This window comes from Myripristis murdjan, chromosome 5 (assembly GCF_902150065.1).
Source record: "Myripristis murdjan chromosome 5, fMyrMur1.1, whole genome shotgun sequence".
In the NCBI taxonomy this organism is placed as follows: domain Eukaryota; kingdom Metazoa; phylum Chordata; class Actinopteri; order Holocentriformes; family Holocentridae; genus Myripristis; species Myripristis murdjan.
This window is the reverse complement of record NC_043984.1, coordinates 17682841-17707326: the sequence shown is the minus strand read 5'-3', so window position 1 is coordinate 17707326 and position 24486 is coordinate 17682841. Positions and strand designations below refer to the sequence as shown.

Sequence of the window (24486 nt, the reverse complement as noted above, 5' to 3'; positions counted from 1 at the left end):
TATAATGTATAACAATACATAACTGTTGTATTTACAGTCCAATAAAAATGTGTTTTTATAATAAAAACATCCTCATAACACCATATTTGTTAAAAGAATACCAAAAATACTCAAAAATGATATGGCAATGATTTGTCATGCCATATATATAAGATTGTTTGCACAAACAGTTTTTAGAATCTGACACTTTCATGTCATTTTGTTGCTGTTCTTTGAAGTTACCAATCAACAGAGGTGTCTACAGTTTTGGGAACCTTTATTTTCTGTGAAGAATGGGATTAAAACCATTCTCATTGGACACAGAAGACATGTTAGGTTGAGCAAATCATATAAAATATATGGTTTTCAGTCGAGATGTTGCTTTAAGGTACGCTTATGCAAACTGACAGGAGAAAACAGGGTGAAGAGATGAGTGAGCAACAGGAGACACTAATATTAGTTTTCTTTCTTTCTCTCCCTTGTTCTCTTACTCATGAACACATGAACACACACATGCATTAATGCACACACACACACACACACACACACACACACACATGGGAGTCCATCACACATGGGAGTCCATCTTTTTTTATTCAACAAACACTTCTCCCCTGGCTGCTCCTGCCTACCCACCACCCACACTGGGATAAGTCATCACTGCTTCAGTACGATCCTGGTAAATCCTGGTCTTATCTGCACAGTCTCTTTGCTTACTGAGCCCTTTTTCCTGATCTCTCTTCTGTCTGCAGCAAAGCCACTACAGGACTCAGGTGTCCCAGGTGTATCAGTCAGCACTGCAAAGAAATAGATGCCACACAGACACACACACACACACACACACACACAGACACGCATATGCAGTGAAGACAATAACCATCATGTATTCATTTTCTCTTTATTCTTTTTCTGTTTGGAAATTGCAGGGTCAATATTTTCATTAATCACATTACTTGACATGATGCACCAAAATTTACTCTATCCGTTTACAGGAATACACTGAATAGAACACAAGGTTTCACAATGGATACACGACTGACGTTTTGCCCATTGCACTTACAACAGTGAATGACATTTTCCAGATTTTTTGTTTAATTTTTTCCCCATTGCTTTCATCAGCTCTCATCACCTCACAGATCATACCCATCAAATACCTCCCGATAGTCTGACAAAGGCATTCCACTCTGCAGTTGCCATGGAGGTTTTTTTCTTCTTGTTTTACAAACACAATATGTATAGAAACTCTACACAGACCGGATATGTTTCTGAATACATGTTTGTTCCACTGTTGTCAACAGTCAATACAAGTCAGCCACATACACTATGCTTATGCAATAATAATAATAATTATCATCATTATTATCATCATCGTCGTCATCATCATCATCATCATCATCACTCTCATCATTGTGGTAATAAATATTCTTTTATACACAAAAGTTGGCAGCAAATACGGCATGGGGATGCACATGAAAGCCGTACTCAGAACTCAAAAGCTGTACAGAAGATTCAGTCTGTATTTACAGTAAGAATGTGTGTCTGTCTGTCCTTATGTCACTCTGGATGGCTGCACTGAAGGCTGTTTCATCTCATGCACCTCATGTTTACCAGAGAGCCTTGTTCCCATCCACAATGTTCCCTGGGAGCATTCTACACCTCTTGTAAGAGTTTACAGATCTTACTGTTAAGGTACCATAACAAATCCTCCATATTTCGTTGTTTTTTGTTTTTGTTTTTTTGTTGTTTGTTTGTTTGTTTGTTTTTTTCTCAAACAACAACTGCTACCAGTCAGGCTTGTGCTTTCAAAATGACATGCCCTGATTTGGTGAATATGTGGCTTGGGTTCAAGATGTGAATATTTTACGAATCAACATTCTCAAGGTTGGCCTGTGAAAGTTTAAGGTTCGATAGTCAAAACCTGGTAAAATCATGCCTCACTGTGTTCATTCAGGTATAACTTCCAAGGATATAAGATCTAATCATGCACCGTTCGAATGGCTTGGCTGTTGAACAGTTTAATCAACAAAATGATAGTCTATCCAATAGAAGCATTCCATTCACCCCACAGATTATATACCAACACCTGATATGTACATTGACGCATATTGATGAGAAACGCTGACCATCTGTATCACAGGTTTATAGCAGCACGGATGGTAACTGCAAGCCAAACACTGAGGAGCCCAGGTCAGCCAAAACACACAAAAATTCAATGAGGGCTTACAAACAGCCAGACAAAGCCAAGCAAACCCATGCTTAAAAGCAACATGATGGTGGACATTCAAAACTGACAGTCTACACAGTTTACCCTTTGGCAACAAGTCCCCAAATGGGGAGTGAGGGGTCTAAACATGCCACAAAAAATAAAAACAGTTAGAGTTAAATATTCAATATTCAAATTCATACAGACAAGTTGCTAAGTAAAAACATTTTCAAGACCATTTTTACCATTTCAGTTCACAATTTTGTTGCTTTGTAGTGAATTACAATGATGATAATAAACTGCTTTAGGTTGAATCACTTCCAAGTTCAAAATGAATCATTGCATAGAACATTTGAATTGATAATTGCTTTCATCCACTCCTTTGTGTATCGCTGTGTGTTTGTGTGTGTGTGTGTGTGTGTGTGTGTGTGTGTGTGTGTGTGTGTGTGCGTGCATGCGTGCGTGCGTGCGTGCGTGCGTGCGTGTGTGTGTGTGTGTGTGTGTGTGATGTTTGAATGGAGGCAGTGGGCCCAGCTTGTTAGTGAGATCATCTTGTTGATTGTGAAAAGATAACCTCATTAATCGTCTGGAAGTTAGCAGGTTTATTCAGTGGAGAGCACAATGAACCCTGGCTCTGCACTGCAAATGGGTTTTGAAGTGTGTCCTGTATAGCTGTGTGTGTGTGTGTGTGTGTGTGTGTGAGTGTGTGTGTGTGTGCGCACACGCGCACGCGTACCTGCATGCTTGTATGCATCTGCATAAAACATGCATGTGTGGACTTGGTACTGTGGTTGTAAACCCTCTGACAAATGTATTTACGGCTATCAACAGAAGTGTTTGATATTTCCCATCACTAATTTAAACAACATTGATACCATTGTGCTATATACCATTTTCTGCATGCTATTGCTTTTAAAAATCAACAAGCAAATTATTCGAATGCAAGAAAAACAAAGATCAAAACAAATTTTAAAAAAGAAAATATAAAGTTTTACCAAAGAAAAACACTGAACAAAAAAGAAAATCACTGAAAAATGATTCCATAGATACACAAATGAGTAATTTACATAATTAGAACTCTTGTTTCTTTTATGTACATACAATAGTATACAGTTGTGTAAAAAGAAATGCAAGATGATATGGACATTTTAAAACATATGAGGTATACAAGTAAAAACATGTACTGAATAAGGCTCTTCCTTTCAGTGAATATCAGGCAAAAATGAAAAGAAACTAAAAGATGAGAACAAATCATTAAAAAGGATAACCAAGTCCCAGAGGGCTCTGAGACCTGCTGTTATGATGGCTTTGCAATGGCTAATAAAGAGCCGTGGCCACTCTTTCATTTGGTCCTCTCTTCTGTGTGAATCTCACACTTGTGGGCACACTGGTAATAATTCCCTTCCCTAAAAACCTACAGTTTTAGCGACATGTGGCCTCTTATATGTGGTGAAAAAAAGTTTCAATATGGGCTTCTTTTTTCAGTTTTTCAAATCTTTGTGCGTGCAATCTCATGTCCACATTTACACAATGCATTCTGTAGACATCGAAACAAAAAAAAAAAAAAAAAAAAAAAAAAAAGGATAAATAAAAACACATTCAAAGAAGGGGTCAAATTCCCTATTCTGGAATGTACTGGAGATATCAGAGAAACTAAGCATTCAAGGATTAGAGCGGGGTCAGTTTGTTTGTCATTGCCGTGATACGTCTTGGCTCCTCCAGGTATGTGATGTCATCATGGGCTATAGTAGATCTCTTTGGTACAAGGAAAACCTATGAAAATGTGTCTTTCTCCATTGTGTTTTGTGATGATAAGGCTCTGAATACATCAATATAGAATCAAATACCCTTGCCAGATGTGCAGTCCTCAGACATGAGTGGTTTTCCACCAGAATCCCCTGCAGAGGGCGCTCTGAAGCTTCCCTCTTTCATGGTGCCGTCTTGCAACTTAGGACCTGCGGTTTTGGTTAAGGAGGTACAAGGATAGCCAATCTCTGTGAATTACTCCTGTGATATCCAGGTGATGCTTCCTCAGCGAGCGGGCCCTTTAATGAGCGATGGAATCTGAGTGTAGCCTGAGCATGACACAGATGCTAGTCCGGTTTCTCAGGAAGGGGGAAGGGAAATAGAGCTTATGTCCCCTTCCCCCTTACTCTCTCTTGCTCTTTGCCACAGCCTCATCAATGACCTTTGGTGTTTATCTGAAAAGAGAGCAATATGAAGGCATGAATGTTATCAGAGACAACCGAATTGTTAACAAGGTGCATACACAGAATGATATTCAACTGGATTTCAGTGGCTTATTGGGCACAATGCAGAGAAAGAGGAGTTACAAGTATGGACACTATATTTAATTATATTGTATATTGTCCTTCTCTCAGCCTTTATTTCTTAGAGCAATATGTTTTTATTATTATTATTATTATTATTAAGTTGTTGCATTTGGGTTGTGATATTACAAAGTGCTTTGTCGTGACACATGTCCACCACATATTACACTCTTAAACAGACCAAGCCCTTCTACTATGTCACAGCTGTACCAGGCTGCTCCTCCCTCACTTCACAGCATGCCCAGCCAATCACAGCACTGCTGGGATTGGCAGTAATCCACTGGACTGAGCAGGCTTGCCTGCTGTTCACAGAGGCACTGAGTAGGGTTTAGCTCCAGATTCCTCCTCTGAATCCTCACAGTGGCCACGGACACAAGAGACGACGGGCACGGCCATTGATATTATAGACAGGGTCAACAGAGGTAGCATAATAGCTGAATAGCAGACATAGCAAGGGCATTATATTAACTTTATCCTGTCAAAGTCAGTATGTGTTTTGACAGAAGCTTAAAAAATGTCCACTGAGATCGGTTTTATTTGCTCATCTGCAATTCTGCTACATTGAGCAGAATTAGTTTGTTAGTTCATTCCACCATGTAATGAGTGATGCTTACCATGAGTCATGATTGTGTGCGCACAGTGTGCACGCCTGCATGTGCTTTTGTGCCTGCGTGCCTTTGTGTATGTGACATTAAAGCCAAGCCACAGTTAGCCTTCTCAGACTAATTATAGCCCAGTGTGCTTGGCCCAGATTACTGAAGTGTGTGGAGTCACAAGGTAAACCCTACTAGTTCTGTCTTCCTTGCTATGGGCGTTGCCCTCTCACCTCTAAAGCAGTAAGGTCAAGAAGACAGTGACTTTAATTATCTGGCCTGACACAGCAGAAAACCAATTAAATGAAATTGCTGCACATCCAAACCACACACACATACACACACACACACACACACACACACACACACACACACACACACACACACACACACACACACAAGAATGGGAAGGATACTTATTTACTTACCATCAGTCAAATGAGGCATTTCTACAACCATCATTCTGGGACTGTAGGTTTGACAAAGCATCCGTTCACTTACAGGCCTCCTCAGTCCTCTGCTCATGTCTTGTAACACCGTGCTGACAAAGCAATCACCCATCCTCAATTTGCTTTAATCACATGCCAATGTCTGGGGAGTTCAGTGCTGACGAGGCATCCTTTGATTCCAGCTCTGTTTGGTAATTTGGGGTTAGGATACACATAGCAGGTCAGTCTGCATTTACAATCACCGCAATTAATGAGTCATCACCTCACTTGTGCCATCTCATTATACAGACATGGACTATGTTAATCTATGTAAATATCCAGTTGATACAGCACTGAAAGAGCCACAGCACACTCTGTTGCAGCTTGGATTCTCTGCATTTTAGGTAAAGTAGTGAAACTGAAAGCAATGCATTTTTTATATGGTGACTCTCACAATGTGGATTAAATAGATCAGTATTTCTTTTTAATTAATATGGTTCTACAATGGCATGGTTTTCATTTGCAGTGTCCTGAAACAAGAGGCATGAAATTTCACATTGCAATGGCCAAAAAGCCTAAACAGGTCCAAGAAAATATTAATCTCTTGAGGGATAGAGAGGAGTTAATGAAATACTTACTGACACACTCAGGATCACTCCTCTCCCTCTTTCCTTCATTTCCTCTGTAATGGTGAAATGTATTAAATGCTGTTTCATAGGTTTTTCCAGTACAAAGCCTCCAATCCATTTCATTTCAAACCCTCACATCCTGAAAGACAAACACAGGGCAGCTTTAGGCAGGTGCTTTATCATTTTCCTAGTGAAAAAAGCTAAAATTGCTGAGTTGCTGATGCCAGTTACAATCATTAAACAAAATAGGCTCTCTTACCCTCCTCTCTTCAGTTCACCAAAATGAAGTGAACTTCTTCCCAAGGCCAGACAATGCTGTGAAAGTAATAAAGTGATGGTGGTGAATAAAAGAAAAGCAGCCAACCCAAATAATCAAATAACAGTCCATGCATGCTAATATCTTGAATTCGACACTGTGCATTTAGAGGAAAAGATAAATGATAAGTGACAGATATTCATAAATTTACCATCTCCAAGCTTTCCTGCCTGCTCTGCTGCCCCTCCTGGCAGGATTTTGCTGAGAACGTTTTCCCCTTCAGCAGGTGCCTGTCCCGCTGCAGCACTGCCTATACCTCCAGGTTTACTACCTATCCCAACAGGGGCTGCCTTGGAGCCTGCCAAGGAGGAACAACACAACCATCACATCTAAAGAGCATGTCACACTGGCTGGGCGTATGTTTGACTTACAGCACATCTGAGTTTATCTGTGGTCATTATGTGATTTAGTTGGTGGAAGTGAGACTTACCAATTCCTGTTAGAGGGGGTGTAGCTATTTTGGTAGGTTGAGCTGCTGTCGGTGCTGTTGCTGTAGGTTTCATTCCCATGGCAGCAGCTGCAGGTGTAGCATCCATTTTCGCCTGTGATTAATCAGCCAGAGACAAATATAGAGATGGGTTTTCATTCCCTTGGTGCAATTAATTTTGTGACCTTTCAGGATTTTTTTTTTATGCATACGTCATATCTCTGTCAAATCTATTATTATAACAACCATCACTACCACGTCCTACAGCCCAAGCAAGGAGCTTTTTCCCACCCTCAGTATTTAACTATGTATTTTCCTATGCTCACTATTTTTGGTATACAACTTACACTGTATGTCTACCACCTTCTGGAAGCAACCTTTTGAAATAAGCCATAGTATTCAAACTGGACGAAACAAAAACATACAGCAAATAACTGGCATTACTTCTGGTAACAATAATTGTGTTTTATGATTAACATTGCCTGTCATATCAACTAATTGTCTCTCACAATAACTGATATTCAATATATGAAAAAGGAAATGCTACCCATATAATTTTTAAGTAGCACATGCGTGCTTTGTGACAAAAATAGATATTTTCATGCAGGTAAACTAAAAACAGGCACAGGTGTAGTTTACTTACCGCTGTGGCTGTTGGCTGCCCTGCTGTAGACCCTCCTGCAGGCTGACGTCCCTGTGCTGGGGTCTGGCCAGACTTGGACTGCTGCTGTGCTGGCCCTGGCCCTGGTTCTGAGGTGGCTGTTGTGGGCTGGCTGGTCTGAGAAGGCTGGCCATGCTGCAGATGTTGTTGCTGCTGTTGTCCACGCTGCTGCTGCTGCTGCTGCTGTGGCTGCTGTGGCTGCTGCTGCTGCTGCTGCTGTTGCTGCTGCTGCTGGGCTTGCTGAGCTCCATCCAGCGGCTCAGAGCCCGGCTGTCTCACAGACTGGGCCTGGCCACCTGACCGCTGCTGCCCAGCATGGCCCTGAGAGGGCTGCTGCTGCTGCTTAGACCCCACAGAGGGATCCTGTCTCTTGGAGGATGTCCGATCTCCCTGTGGCCTCTGGCTCCTTCCCCCAGTGCCATGGTGGTGGCCAGAGGCTGGGTCACGAGAGAATTCGCCCGAGTCCCGGTGACTGCCCTGAGAGGAACGGGAGTCTGGTCCACCCCTCCTCTGTGCAGAAGAGGAGCTTCTGCCTTCAGAGCGGCCTGATGGGTCTTTGGGGTGTGTCCTAGAGGAGCGGGAGGACCTGGGATCCTCTGAAGAGTGGCGGGAAGAGCCATGCCTCGAAGAGCTGTTGCCATGGTGACGGTGTTCCCGTGATGATGTGGAGGAAGAGTGACGCTGTTGGTTGTACTCATCCTGGGGCCAGTCTTCCTCTGGGGGTTCATCATAATCATGGTAGGTGTGCTTGACGTTACTGCGCCTACCTGTAGATGAGTGACTGCCACTGCCATGGTGTCGTGAGCGATCAGAACGGGCCTCTCGTGGCTTCTCAAACCAGTCAGTCTCCTCTTGGCCCAAATGATAGGCTTTTTAAAACCAAAACAAAGGTTATCAGGCAGGTTATCGTTTTGTATAATAATGTTTGGGGAGGGTTGCATGCAGATTGAAGCCATGCATTGGAAGTGAAGAAAACATGCCTTATGTCCCAGAGCCATGCAGTCATAGAAGTCCAACAGGAAAAAAAATAAAATGTATAAAAAATAAAATAACAAATCGCCTCACACATAAAAAATGGGTGCATGCAAAACAGAATTTAAAAAAAAAAGTCATATTTGGCCTCAGATAGTGGGAGAACATTCAAGTTTTAAAATGACAGAATAAAAGAAGTAACTGTGCTGTTCAAAACCTGGCATGCAGTCTCTTTTCAGCACACATTTAAGCAGGGAGGAGTAACTGACAGGCAGTAGTCATTATTCAGCACCAGTTACCTTCACTGTCAGAAACAGCACAGTGCATGTCATCTACAAGGTATGGATCATCTGGCTTGTAGACATGACTCCTGGGTAGATCCTTCATGTGATGATCCTGCACATCTGGCAGGGAATGGCTGGAGCCATACTGGTTTCTCACATCATGGGCATCTGACATGCCAGAACTCCTTCCCATGCCTACAGGCTTCCCCACAGGACTGAGTGGACTCTCCTCCTCTGAATTCTGGCTGCGCATTGGAGGCCTACCACTGCGGCTGCTTCTCTGAGACCTCTCCATTGCGTCCCTCTCGTAGGACTTACTCCTGTGGCCTGTGGCATCCCGGGAGGAGATCTTGTCCATACCATATCCAGTAGATCTGGACCGGCCGGAGCTATACATGCGATCATCCTCCTCCAGGCCCTCACGACTGGTCCCATAATACTTCTGGTCATATACATTCTTCTTCATCCCATATGTGATATCATCCTGATGTTTCTTGGACCTGGACACAACTGTGCAGCTGCCTCCAGTTGATGATGTCATGGTGTATGAAGCAAGGTCAGACTCCACGTCCCGTGCTTCCTCGATAGGGGAGAACTTAGAAATCTTCTGCTCCATTCCCTGCTTCCTGTGTTTACTACGTTTGGAGGAGACTACTGCAGGGGCCAAATTCTTGGATGAGATTTTCTGGGTGCCAGAGCCACTCCGTGTTGAGTGTTTATAATCGTCATAGTAATAGGAGGATCCTCCACCCCCTGATGTGGTGCTCCGACTGTCCCCAGTGCTCTGGTAGCCTGTTGTGCCTGTAGGTCTGCCATAAGCATCTACAGACTCATCCTCAGCCCTGCCATAGGCACTCCCACGTGCAGGGCCATTCTCACTGCCGTAACGTCCTCCTACAGAATGACCTAAATTATCAGTTGGTTGGCTGGTGTTTTCTTTTGTCAACTCACTGATGTCATCAATCATGACGTAATTTCTAGGAATGTTCTGCTCCAGGTTGGATGTGTACAGGCCATCTGCAGCATAGGCAGAGGTGGGGCTGTCCACAGAGTGAGTCATGCCAGGCTCAGGGGGGCGGTACTGTCCATACGTGTTACTGTAAACTGAGCCAAAGCTAGTATCTGGAGCTGATGTGGCCACTGACACTGCTGGGTTGCTAATGACCTCATAGTTGGTGGGCATTTTCTGCTCAAGGTCAGCCAGTGAGGTTTGCCTTGGCCTTTGGTGGACTGTGAGGATCTCTGCCTGGGGCTGGTAGGAGAGACCAGGTTGGTAAGAGCTGTGGCTCGGGTAAGGTATGCTTTGACCTGGCATAGGTTGGCCAGTTGGATGGAAGCCCTGCTGGCCATGCTGCTGCATGCCAATCTCTGTCTGATAGGACGGCTGAGCATACATATGGGAGGAGTAGGATCCTTGGGTCTGGTAGCCAGGGCCTGGCGGTGGATGGGGCTGGAAAGTTCCTGGCTGGGGTGCAGAGGATGAGGGGTACTGAGGAGGTTGGAAACCTATCTGTTGGTAAGCAGAGCTTGGCTGCTGTGTTGATGGTTGGGATTGAGGGTATGGATATGACATGTAAGATGAGGTTGAGGGATACTGGGAGGGTGCACTGAGGTCATTAGTAAACTGGCTCAATGGTGCAGTGCTGGGTCTTGTCAGCAGACCATTAGCATCAAAGGTTCCAGTTGCAGCTGCCATCCTGAGGTTATTGAGTTCACTGTCTGACATGTAGTCCCGGGCATCACCCATACAGCGCAGGTAAGCCAGCTCTCTCCTTTCCCTCTCCTTCACCATGGTCTCCTTACGTTGGGTGATGCCTAACTCCAAATAACGCAATTTAGCGTCAATCTCTTTCTCCTCCTCCTCCAGCTCAGCCTGCTGCTTTCGGAGTTTGGACGACTCCTGTTCCACAGCTTTCAGCTCACTCAGCAGGCCTGCCTTGGTGACCCCCTGGGCGGGTCTGGGCAGGACCCTCTGGGGCATGCCAGGAGAGCTGTACATTTGTGCTGGAGTGACAATGGGGAGAGGAGTCTCCTCTGGAGGGGGGCTGGGGAGAGTCCTCTTTACCTTTCTCATCAGAGAGTTCTGCTGCTGCTGCAGGGAGGCCATCTGTTAGGAGAGGCAGAGACACGTCATCAGCAAACACAGAGCTGTGAACACAATGCCTTTATGTAAATGAGACTCATTACTGTACACTCAGTACTTACAGAGAGTCTGCATATTTCTCTTTTTTTCTCCATTTTAGGCTAAGAGTTTTGCAGTCTGATATGCTATCAGATTAATTTATGGTAATTATTGAAGGAGGTTTAGCTTCCTCAGTGCATCACTCAATTAGCATAGTTTCATATAATAATATTAATTAAAATTCTTTAACACTGAAGCCAAGTAACATTTTTAATTTTTTGTTAAATTACATGTAGTTTTTATAATTGTAGCTAATGCGGTCAAAACAGTGCTGAACATACATCATATTGCATATTAATATTACAAAATCTTTCATCTCATGGGTACAGTTAACCCATTTTACTTATTATGACAAATATGGTCTAAGTTCATGATTTAATAATATATAAAAACAAATCAAACATGAATGACACGCACGTGGTTTTGACAAAACAGCAGGTGTGCTTATTCATTCATCAGTCTAAACTGCTAAGTGATTTATATGAATGTTAATTTTTTTTAACTACAGAAATAAATCTCCAAGTAATGAAAACAGAAGTGTGAGTTTAAACAGCGTAGCAACATAACATTAGTTTGGAGACAATAAAACATATAAATCATATATTAGAAGATGGAGAATACAATGAAGCAGTAGTCCTTTGAGCCTTGATTTAAATCAAAAGCTTATTTTAAAATATATTAAATTTCCCTTTACTGATTTTATCAAATATCTACAACATCCCCCCATCCCTTTTCTTTCTTTTCCTCTACTGCATGCAGAGATAATTCACATAAGAACAAAAAGTGATTACATATCATTGTAAAGAGATATGCTAGTCTATTACTTACAAATCAGTTTTGGTGAGTAGATCCATGGTGAATATAATAAGTATCCGCAAGACAGCCCTAACACAGCACTAAACGATGACTGGTACAAATAGCAGGAAATCTAATTTCTATGTTTCTGTGTTTGCTCCCCAGACTAATTTAGTACTGAGTGCAAAGGGAATGTGAATTTATTTTGACCAGCTGCTAACAAGCAAGAAGACAGCAAAGGACTACCAGAATGTCTCCACATTGTGTGTCCCCCCAGCATTTCTTAAGGGTTTGCCAGATATAGAAGACATGACAGAGGGGGGAGAGAGAGTGAGAGAGAGAGAGAGAGAGAGAGAGAGAGAGAGAGAGAGAGAGAGAGAGAGAGAGAGAGAGAGGGAGGGAGAGAGAGGTTGAATACGATAAAATAAAGAGGAGAAAACGGAAAAAAAGGAAGACGGAAAGAGCTTCCCTGGCATGGCCAGCTGCTCTCATGAGAACATTCTGTCACTTTCTCTGATGCCAAACCCTGTGTGATGCATCTGTGTTCACACACAAGACACTTTCAGCATGCCATATCCTTTTCACTACATGGTCTATTTGCATAAGATTTCTCTGTCTCAATGTACAGGCTACCTAAGACTATTCTACAGGGGCTGATCTTTTTTACACAGAACAATCATTACCTATTATAAATTATTTTTATCTATATCTAAATTTATCTCTAAATGCTTAGCTTTTCACTTGAAACATCAAGTGGCTCTTGTAAATGTGGAATGACACTAATGACATTGTCATATGTGCATACATTATATTGTGTATGTTATAGCAATTCTGTATATTGACCAAAGTTATTACTTAAACTACTAATATACCTTGAAATGGAATTATTTTGAACAGTTAAAACAACATTTATTGACATAACCAAATGTAAATGCCTCAACACATTCAATATTCCAAATGGATTAAAAGTGACATACCAGTATTTTCCTTTTTCAGTTTACCTTTACTGAGTATCCTTTTTCAGTTTATTTATTTATTTATTGGTTCTATTTTAGCACATAAACACTCATGGTGGTTGTTTTCCCTGACACAGATAATGATACTAGTTGGCCTAAGGGGGGTCTATAGTAAGTTCTCAAGATGTAAGGTTGAGTTATGCCGAACATTCATCACAGAGATGAGAAACGTAGTGTGAATTATTGCAGATCATGATGAACAGTTTTACCTCTAGAGTCTACAGCATGGTGTCCACCATGACTGGAAAATATGTAAAATCATGTCTTAGTAATTAGTCCATTTGAAATTCTACAGATTGATCAGTTGGTTGAGGTTTTAACAAAAGGCAACTAATATCATCTTCTAATATGTTGTGACAAAATTCTACTACCCAAAACCTGTAACCTATTTATTGATGCAAACAATTTTATTTAATTAGTTATCTCAGGTAGGAACTTGCTTGCCAGAATTAAAGCAATAAATAAACAAAATAAATAAATAAAGCAAACAGTCTGAGGTAAATATTAGCGGGTAAGTGAGAGGAGCTGACATATATACAGTACAGGCCAAAAGTTTGGACACACCTTCTCATTCAATGTGTTTTCCTTATTTTCGTGACTATTTACATTGTAGATTCTCACTGAAGGAATCAAAAATATGAATGAACACATGTGGAGTTATGTACTTAACAAAAAAAGGTGAAATAACTGAAAACATGTTTTATATTCTAGTTTCTTCAAAATAGCCACCCTTTGCTCTGATTACTGCTTTGCACACTCTCGCATTCTCTCGATGAGCTTCAAGAGGTAGTCACCTGAAATGGTTTTCACTTCACAGGTGTGCCTTATCAGGGTTAATTAGTGGAATTTCTTGCTTTATCAATGGGGTTGGGACCATCAGTTGTGTTGTGCAGAAGTCAGGTTACTACACAGCCGACAGCCCTATTGGACAACTGTTAAAATTCATATTACGGCAAGAACCAATCAGCTAACTAAAGAAAAATGAGTGGCCATCATTACTTTAAGAAATGAAGGTCAGTCAGTCCGGAAAATTGCAAAAACTTTAAATGTGTCCCCAAGTGGAGTCGCAAAAACCATCACGCGCTACAACAAAACTGGCACACATGAGGACCGACCCAGGAAAGGAAGACCAAGAGTCACCTCTGCTTCTGAGGACAAGTTCATCCGAGTCACCAGCCTCAGAAATCGCAAGTTAACAGCAGCTCAGATCAGAGACCAGATAAATGCCACACAGAGTTCTAGCAGCAGACCCATCTCTAGAACAACTGTTAAGAGGAGACTGCGCCAATCAGGCCTTCATGGTCAAATAGCTGCTAAGAAACCACTGCTAAGGAGAGGCAACAAGCAGAAGAGATTTGTTTGGGCCAAGAAACACAAGGAATGGACATTAGACCAGTGGAAATCTGTGCTTTGGTCTGATGAGTCCAAATTTGAGATCTTTGGTTCCAACTGCTGTGTCTTTGTGAGACACAGAAAAGGTGAACGGATGGATTCCACATGCCTGGTTCCCACTGTGAAGCATGGAGGAGGAGGAGGTGTGATGGTGTGGGGGTGTTTTGCTGGTTAAACTGTTGGGGATTTATTCAAAATTGAAGGCACACTGAATCAGCATGGCTACCACAGTATCCTGCAGCGACATGCCATCCCATCCGGTTTGCGTTTAGTTGGACGATCATTTATTTTTCAACAGGACAATGACCCCAAACACACCTCCAGGCTGCGTAAGGGCTATTTGACCAAGAAGGAGAGTGATGGAGTGCTGCGGCAGATGACCTGGCCTCCACAGTCACCGGACCTGAACCCAATCGAGATGGTGAGGTGGACCGCAGAGTGAAGGCAAAGGGGCCAACAAGTGCTAAACACCTCTGGGAACTCCTTCAAGACTGTTGGAAAACCATTTCAGGTGACTACCTCTTGAAGCTCACCGAGAGAATGCCAAGAGTGTGCAAAGCAGTAACCAGAGCAAAGGGTGGCTATTTTGAAGAAACTAGAATATAAAACATCTTTTCAGTTATTTCACCTTTTTTTGTTAAGTACATAACTCCAAATGTGTTCTTTCATAGTTTTGATTCCTTCAGTTAGAATCTACAATGTAAATAGTCATGAAAATAAAGAAAACGCATTGAATGAGAAGGTGTGTCCAAACTTTTGGCCTGTACTGTACATGGCACTTGGTCCAGGAATGTGTGCTGCCTATATGCCACTTTGAATGTTATCAACCAGACAAACATCTTTACCATGGGAATACTTATACCACTGGACTAGCTTTTAACTCAAAGACTTCCATATAGATAATAGCCTGGTAGCCTGTAGCTTTCAATTTATCCATATATTCTGCATTCTAGCTCAACTTAAAGGCACGGTACAGAATTTCCCATTACAAAAGTGTTTTTTAAAGAAAGACTGATGGGCGCCCCACTAGCTCACTTGATAAAGCACGTACCATATATGAAGGCTAAGTCCTTATCATAACAGCACAGGCTTAATTCTTGCCCAAGCCCTTTTCTGCATGTCATCCCTCTCTCTCCCATGTCTTTCCTGTCTGTCTCTACTATCAAATAAGGCAGATATGCCAAAAAATAATCTTAAAAATAAAAATTGATGACTTCATACCTGACTGTTGGACAAAGCTTGCTGATGGTAAGGGGAGAACCTGTTCTTGCCAGGGTCTTCTGATGTGGGGCTGAGAGGCTTGGGGTCTGACATGGAGCGCTGCACACTCTTTATTGGTCTTGGGAGGGTCTGGTGCCGCTGTGGTGATTCAGCAGTAAAGGCTTTCTGCTGCGGTGTGACATGTGCCTTGTTGAGCTTCTCCTGGGAGGCAAATGTTGTTTCTAGCATGCGATGAGGAGACAGTGGGGACACTGGGGAATACAGCACCTGGGGAGATTTGGGGGGCTGGCGAGATGGAGACTCATTTTGTTGTTGTTGCTGATAGCCAATTTCCAGGGGGTCTGGTTTCCTCCTCTCAAATTTAGCAACTCCTTGGAGTCGAGGGGAGACTGAATCAGATGCATTAGCACCGACCATATGCAGACTGGTAGAATAGGGACTGATTGTTGTAGGCACACTAAGCTGAGGGGCAACCACCCCCTGAGACTGAGACTCTGGTTCTGTCTGGCATGCTAGACTCTCTCCTTTCTGGGTCCTTTCAGGGGCCGCTATGTAATGTAAAAGATCAACCTTTGAGGATTCTGCCACCGTTATGTGGATTGCAGGTGAAACTCTGCCTAGTTGGTCGGGCTCTGTCTGGCATGAGGAATCATTGGTGGTTTGAATAGCTATACTTGAGGAAGACACTTTGGATGATCCTTCTGATTTACTTTCAACATTGGAGTCAGAATGCTTAGATATGCGTGACCTTCTGCGCCTTACAGGCTGCTGGTCCCATTCCGCCTGGTCCTCTTCATCAGTCTGCACACTGCAGTCTGCAATACGCCTTGTTCTCCTGCGCCTGCTGATGTATCTGTCCTCTCCATCTTCATCATCTGTTTGCACACAGCTGTCTGCAATCCTTTTCACTGAATCCTCCTCTGAACCATCCCTCAACCGCGGCATAGAATTCTGCTTTTTCATGATCTTAGTATCAACCTTGTCATCACTTCTCAAAGACATTTCAGAGGCAGAACTATGAATAGGCCTAGCAGTCACCACGGCTTGAACCACCTGCCCATCTTGCCAGAACTGAACACTCTGTCCATCTTGCTGAATCACTCTACCATTCTGGTCACAAATAATGAACCCTTGAGGATGCCCTGTTCCAACAACTACCCCTTGCATAGCACCCTGGGCTGATGTTGCTGCAGCTGCTGCTGCTGCTGATGCAGCGGCTGCCTCTGCTGCTGCAGCTGCTGCTGCTGCCTCCACTGCTGCTGTCTTCTGCCTCTTCTGCTCCTCCAGCTGCTGTTGAAGCTGCTGCTGCAGAGACTGAATTTGATCAAGCTGCATTCTTTGCTGGGCCAGCTGTTCTCTCTGCATAATAAGCTGGGTCTCCCGCTCTGCTTGCTGCTGTTGTAGGACTTGCTGTTTGATTGTCTGCAGTTCCTGAATCTCACGCTGCACAAGCATTTGTTCTTTCTCTCTGTGTCGCTGGAGCTCCATGCGATCTCTTTCGAGCTCCTCTTGTAGGCGCAGCTGCCGCAATTTCTCCAGTTCTACTCGCTCTCGCTCCAGCTGCAACATTTGCTCTTGTTGATGACTTAATCTTTCGTCTTCCTTATCTTTCTGCACATCCATGGGTGGAGAAAGTTTGGAGCTGGGTGCTGCTATAGCAGTGACATGGGGTGTGATTTGTGGCTGGGTCTGTGGCTGCACTAATGCCTGTGGCTGAGGTTGGGTAATTGGTTGAACTTGTTGTTGACTTTGTGTCAAGGATAATGGTTGAGTTTGAGCAGGTAATTGTTGTGTTTGTAATTGTGGTTGCATTTGGGCCTGCACCTGCTGTACATTTTGAGGCTGACCTTGGCCTTGAGCGAGGGATGTAGCATTCTGGGTAGGAATCTGAGTTTGATTTGTCTGTTGGTCTACAGGTTGACTTTGCATTGCTGCAGTGTGCATACCAGGTGCTAAATGTGTTACAGGCTGGCTTGGTGGTACAGTTGCAGCTGCATGTGTTGCAACAGTTGATAAAGGCTTCCCAAGGTAGACAGGAGTTTCCTGGTGGGAGCTGCTTGCAGCAGGTGCAGTTCCTGGGGGTGGGGCTGATGCTGGATACTGGTTTGCAGCGGGGTAAGAATATGGTCCCTGTGTGGAGAGAGGCATCCTCGGAGTCACTTGAGGTAACCTGGTAAGGCTAGCCAATGGTACAGCAGTTACACCTGTAGGGTAAGGTCTGTAAATTCCTCTTGGCATGGGACGCAGGACTGAGGAAGGCTGGGTGGTAATTGGCAACGTGGAAGCGATGGGAGTGTTTATGGTGGAATATATCATGCCATCAGCTCCTCTCATAGCAGCAGGGTACAAGGCTCGTATACTTGCTTGTCTAGCATTTATTAAGTTAGTTAGGGTCTGGCCATTTGCTGTTGGTCTTCCATCAGGGCCATACAGTAGGTTGGCTCTTATTGATGCTAAGCTTTGCTGTAGATTAAGCCTACCCAAAGGTCCACCCCTTCCAGCTCCATATGGCATAAGCTCAGGATTATTACCAAAACGGCTCCCAAACTGGTCCATTGAGTTAAGAGCTGCACACATACGACTGATTTCCCTGGCAGTGGTTGCACTGTACTGTGCCAGATTTGAATCCTGTGCTCCTGTTAGGTCACGTGGGCCATAGCCATAGTCAGAATTTAAATTTGACATGGAGCCATATCGACGTAAGGGTAATGGAGGACCTGCACTATCTCCTTGTATACGTAAGTCAGTGTAAGATCCATACTGTGCTCCCATGCCAAGGTATCCACCCTCATAAGCCTGATTCATGCTACTCAGATCAACTGCCAGACCTCCCTGGACATTATTTTGATAGTGCTGAGGACCCGCATCAGTCATGGAAGGGAGATTTGTGTCAGACATAGAAGGTTGTATTCTTCCCGTTGGAAGTATGGGTGGTTGGTAGGGTTTATGTTCATCAGTTACTCCTTGGGTGGCTGGTGGCTGGTGTTGTTGCTGTTGACTGGCATTGTAGTGTGGTGGAGGAGGAGGATGGGCAGCTTGAGAAGGTTCAGTGGTCGGGTTTTTATCTGATGCTACTGTTGTGGACTTCTGAGTGAATGATCCTGAACAGGTACCAGCAAATGGCAATTTGTAAACGACATCACAACAAGCCACTTGGTTTTCAGGTTTAATTTGTCCAGTGAGATCCAGGACCTGCGGTGGGGGTGGGGGCTCCTCTCTCTTCACTAGCTGAGTCACTGTGGCTCCCTGTGATGTGTTGCTCTCATCCAGTTGTACCATCATGACATGTGGCTTACCTGTGGACAAGTTCATTACTGTGGGCTTATTTTTCAACTCTAGGGCAACCCCACCATAGATCTCATGTGGAGTATTAGAAGTAGGAGCCCCAGACACTGACTGTGCAGGTAGTGGGGATACTCTAGGAATGGCACTGACACTCACCACAGGCTGGGCACTGCTTGACTGGCTCACCACAAGGTCTTTTTTCAACAACATTGGCTGAACCTGATTAGCTAAGTTGTAACGAGCAAAAGAGGACTGCTGCTGGTGCTGCTGGAGCTGCTGCTCAAGGAGCTGTTGCTGCTGCAGGAGCTTCTGCTGCTGTAACTGTAGTTGTTGCTGTTGGATACCTAGGTCCTCCAGGCAGGCATCAATTTTGGGAATAGATGGATCTGTAATTGGAGGCTTAGTCTGAGTTAGACAAACTGCTGAGCCAACACCCTGCCCCAGGTCCACACGATTCTGTAGTGGATCTCCATACACCACTGGTTGCTTGGTTTGGGACATAAACATAGAAGCTGCAACTGTAACGCTAACTGTAGTTGGTGTTGATATGGATACATGTGGCTGCTCTTGTGCATTCAAGTTCATGATGAGTGGTTGCACTGCAGTGTGCCGACCAGATGGCTGCTCTGCTCCTAGAGAATATCTTCTTGTGTCAGAGGCCAAAGAGGTTAAGTCCATTCCCTGCTCTGTCATTATAATTGGGGCAGCTCTCATTGGGGCTCTCAGATCCACCACATTACTGCTTGTATGTATTTGGCCCTGTCCTACAACCTTTGAAGTGCCTGGGATGTTTGAGATTTTACACAGGGATATATTTTCCATAGACAATGATCCTCGACTATATGTGGTTGTGGTCACTGTGCTTATACCAACATTTACCTTTTCAATATTTTGGGCCATCTGTGATGAATGTTTAGGGGACTGTTGTGGTGGATGCATTTGTGGTGATGTTGGGGAACTTGTTGAGGGAGGCTGGGAGCTATACAAGGTTTTACAGCTGGCCTGTGTTGGTGATGATAAAGGGGAGGTAGAGGAATTTACAGTAAGTGGCTTGGCAGGGCTCGTTGTTTCAGAGGCCAGTGTTATCACCATTACTGGTGTATCTTGAGAGGACGGTTGTCGTGCAAGACGTGGGGACACTGCCCTTTGAGGTGCCTGAGCTCCATGAGGTGCTGCTGGAGATGTTGAGCCACCAGGCACAGAAGGCAGCTGTCTGCCAGCAGGGCCAGTGGGTCGCAGGGATGGCGAATGAGTTGGACTTTGTGTTGGAGAAGTGGCAGGGGAGACTGGGGGGCTTGGACCTTTGAAATAGGAGAAAACTTTGGAGGTAAGGGAGGATGCTCCAGAGTCTGATGCTGCTGCCTGTGTTGGCCCCTGGGAACCTGTTCTGTTTGTGGCAGATGCTGCACTTCCTGACTGTCGTGTTGTGGCAGCATGACTGACTTGGGCTTTGGTTGTGGCAGGCCCAACAACCCCTCCAATTTTGGCAGTCTGTGTCATCATCCTATTTTGGGTTTCTTTTGATAAATGCTGTGTTCCATGAATTCCTGGTTTTCTTGGGTCACTCCCTGGTGTAGAGAAGGACATAGGTGCAGTGATCTGGGTGGGGCTTGAACCAGGGGTTAAGACAGTCCCAGTTTCTAGATGCTGTTTACTGCCAGGCTGTGGAGTACCTTTCTGCTGACTGCTTACAGGTTGCCCTTGCTTCTGCATGAGTTCTGCTTTCCTCATCATCTCCTCATAGACCTCCTCTGCACTTTTTAGTGTTTTGTCAGGTGGTGACATTGCAGAGGATTTTTCAGTAGGAGAATAGAGAGACGTGAAGGTTGGAAGGTTGTATTCACTCCCCGATTTGTAGAGCTTTCCACCAATCATCTCAAATCCCTCTACCTCCGAGTCCATGGAAGGTGAGTATTCAGAACATGATGATCTGTGGAGCTCCTCCATCTCTGCTGCCTGTCTGAGCTCCTCGGTTGGTGATGCATCCTCAATTGGAGAGAGGTTACTTGGGGGAGTTTTAGATCTTTCCCTGCGTCTCTGTGCTCGAAGCTCCTCTTTGTCTCTCTTTGTTTTTCGAGCTGTGCTACGGATCCTCTGCTGCTCCAAATCTCTCATCTGCTCCTGCTCTCTGAGTAGCTCCTCCTCCTCTCTCAGCTCATCCTCCTCAGATGAGTCCTCAATGGTGGGCAGGAGTGGCCCATGGGACCGGTGCCGAGCTTTCCTCTGCTGTTTTGCTTCCTCTAATCTTGCCCTACGACTAGGGCTGCTGTCACTGTCATCCTCCATGGAAGACACAGATGTGGGGGACGTTCCAGATGTGTAGCTGGGAGTTGTGGCAGGTAGGGTGGATGAATATTCCCCCCTGGAGCGCTCTTCTGGTGAACCAGTCAGGCTCTCCATCTCTAGCTCTGGTTCTCTTAGGTCATGCTCAGTACTGAGCTCCATGTCTCGGTTGTAGCTGTTGGTGTTGTTCAGTTCAATAGTCTTAAATCGCCGTAAGCCTCCTTGAGAGGCCATTAGGCCTTCCTCATCTTCACCTGCCTTATAAGCACCATCTGAAGCCTTGGTATCCTCCTCAAAACTGCTGGAATGGTGAGACAGTCGTCGCCTCTCCTTCCCCGAATCTCCACTGGTTTTATGTCCTCTTTTGGTTTTCTGGTTTCCATATTCCTCTGCCTCTTCTTCATCAGCACTCATTTCCATAATTTGCCTCCTCATGAACTCCTCATCTGTCAAATCCTTATGTGACTTCTTCTGCCGAAGTGGCAATGGTGAGAGTCCACTTTCACTACTGTCTTCCACATAGTCATGGCGCAGCTTACAACTGAGGTCATCCTCTGATTCTTCCCTTGCTGCATCCTCATCGGGATTGTACTCCCGGTCATGTCCGACAGAAAGTGAGTGTGGCCTCTGCTTCTGGTCTGAGGCAGTCTTTGATTCTAGCAGTGGCCTCATGGAGCTCTCCAGTTTGGTGATTTCTGAGGGGCTCAAAGCACCTCTTTCAGTCAGCTTTACTCCCTCCTCCCGGATCAGGCCTGTGATCTCCCCCTGACAGCTGGAGATCCCATCAGAGGAGTAGCCAGTGTCACTTAAACTCTGTGTGCTTGATTTGTTGGAATCCTGAGGAAAGACAGGAAGAGGAAAAAAGAAGTCAGAGGCAAGGATCAGCATCATTTCATGGCATGACCAATTACAATCTTTGGTATACACCTTTTATCCCACTATTTCACCAGACTCATCAGCAGTGACACTTTCATGGACATTTGTTTCATAGATAATAGTGACTGCAATAAAGGCACTGGACCTTATACAGTTGCAATACAGTCTATAGTACTATTCTAACAAGACATTAAAGAATAGCTACAGTGCAAAAAAAAACAAAAAACAAACAAACAAACAACTCTTTATCAAGGCAACAGACACAGTAACACTTAAAGGTTAAATCAACCCAAAATAATTGACTTTAGGCACTTTAGCCAACATGAGTTTGACACGTTAGAATAATCACTATTCTGCATTGTAATTATGTTCTATCAGTCAAACAGCTTTGACTATGCCCACAGATCCCATTGAGCAACACAGCAAAAATATGCTCATAAATGGGAATAGGACAAAAGGAATCTCATAATTATATGTAAAATCACAGAAATATGTTTGAGAATTTTGGTTTGGGTAGCTTGATTGTGAATAGAAACTATAAAAACCATTGACTATATTTTATTGTCTTTATGTTTGGGTTGAATTTGCCTTTTATGTTATGTACACACAAATGGCTAAATCAATTGACAGACAAAGTGAATATAACAGACAGTTAGGACATCTACAGACAAATGTCATTTGGTTACATGCTTGATTGTCATCTTTGATGCATTCTCCATTGCATTCTTCGAACCACTGAAGAATAATGAGAATTCATTTACATGCTCAAAATGTTTAAAACATCATCACAGATGATGAAAAGCTTGCATTTGGCACAAATAAAAATAAATGGGTATAAAAGAAGAGATGTAAGAAAAGGGATGATGACAACAATGGTGAAGATGATGGTGATGTGATAATGATGGAGATGATGAAGATGAAGATGATGATGATGATGATGATGAGGAGGAGGAGGAGGAGGAGGAGGAGGAAACTATACAGAAAGGTGCTACAATATCTTAATGAAGCTGCTGATAGGATACCAAAATGATATGTGATAGTACTATTATTATTACTACATAGTGATTACAGACCCACTAGTACTACTGAGATTGTGGCGATACTGAGGATGAACTGTAATGAGAAGATCAAAATGATGATGGTGGAGGTAATGGAAAAGATGATTATAAAGGAGAAGAAGAAGAAGAAGAAGAAGAAGAAGAAGAAGAAGAAGAAGAAGAAGAAGAAGAAGAAGAAGAAGAAGGAGAAGAAGAAAAAGAAGAAGAAGAAGAAGAAGAAGAAGAAGAAGAAGAAGAAGATAAATAACACAAAGAAGATGATTAAAATGGTGATGACAAAAGTGAGGGACAAAGAGAAAAGAGAAATAGAAGTACAGGAATATGAATATGAACAAGAAAACCAAGAAAAAGATAATGATGATGATGATGATGATGATGATGATGATGATGACGAGAAGTGGTTAAAATTATGTGGATGGAGCAAAAAAATGGTGAATCAAGATTAACAAGTGAAGGCGAAGAAGTTGCAGGTAGCTCACTTCATGGTGTCTTGGCTTCTGTGAATCTTCAGATATCTTCAAGTCTTTTGATGAGGTGACAGTCTCTGATAATGCCTTCTTTGATGAGGCCTTGATGTCTTCCTTTAGAGATTTAGCTGTGACTTTAGTCTTCTCCTGGCTCTGCTGCTGTTTGCGGGTCTGATTGTTACCTGCGGGTTTAGACTGGGGAGATGCTGCTTTTGCAGGGGTGGTAGAGGCCTTGGCAGAAGTGGGTGCTGCTTTAACAGGGGTGGATGAAGTCTTGGCACCAGAGGGATGAGAAGACCCTCTTGTCTGAGTGGTGGTTGGGGCAGATCCCTTGGCCTGAGTAGGCCCTTTGGCCTGGCTAGGGCCCTTCACTTGGTTAGCAGACTGGGCGAGGCTCTTACTCTGAGCATGAGCTTGGTTAGAGCCCTTTGTTTGAGGAGGTCCCTTACTCTGAGATGAGGGTTGGGTTGGACCCCTGGTTTGGGAAGAGGGTTGACTCAAACCCTTGGGTTGAGGAGAGGGCTGGGTAGAACCCTTGGTTTGAGGGGAAGGTTGGCTGGGACCTTTGGTTTGAGGGGAAAGTTGGCTTGGCCCCTTGGTTTGTGGTGTGGGCCCAGCCTGTTTGACAGAAGAGAGAGGGCCACTTACTTGAGGACCCGATGGTTTCTGTTGCTGTAGAGGACCTGTGGGTCTGGGCCCTGGAAGTTGATTGGGCCCTTTCTGCTGAGTTGCTTGTTGATTGGCTGGGGCTGGTGGCTGAGGGGATCCCATTGGCTGTGTAATAGGGGCAGGAGCATCTCCCAGGCTTCCCGACAGAGCCCTCTGGGTCTGGCAGTTCAAGCAAAGCCATTCTTTCTTCTGAAAAATAAGCACAAAAACAAAAATATTGAGGGATGTTGAAAGTAAGATCATCGGGGGAAAAAAGTGCACAAGCTTCTAAGAGAATTCATGTACAGTACATCAGTGAAAAAGAAACCCTGCCCAACTCAGTCTCTAGGTTTCCTTAGGGTCATTGCTGCTTTGATACTGTACTGAAATCCCATTACTATTTCATGGGGCTGTTGTGATCAAAGTTGATGTGTTCAAGTT

At 44.0% G+C, this 24486-nt stretch overlaps 1 protein-coding gene across 1 annotated transcript in view; it reads right to left on the bottom strand.

Moving 5' to 3' along the window:
- Positions 1–858: 858 nt before the first annotated feature.
- The window catches only part of bsnb (bassoon (presynaptic cytomatrix protein) b), a 70945-nt gene continuing 47317 nt past the window's right edge, over positions 859–24486 (bottom strand). Inside the window, exons 4-13 of the mRNA XM_030050779.1 lie at positions 23410–24255; positions 15429–21833; positions 8838–10929; positions 7549–8435; positions 6909–7020; positions 6630–6776; positions 6422–6477; positions 6172–6301; positions 5534–5738; positions 859–4383 (exon numbers count right to left, since the gene is read on the bottom strand). Coding sequence (XP_029906639.1) covers positions 6437–6477; positions 6630–6776; positions 6909–7020; positions 7549–8435; positions 8838–10929; positions 15429–21833; positions 23410–24255 — 10530 coding nt within the window. The 3' untranslated portion in view covers positions 859–4383; positions 5534–5738; positions 6172–6301; positions 6422–6436. The remainder of the gene's footprint in view (positions 4384–5533; positions 5739–6171; positions 6302–6421; positions 6478–6629; positions 6777–6908; positions 7021–7548; positions 8436–8837; positions 10930–15428; positions 21834–23409; positions 24256–24486) is intronic.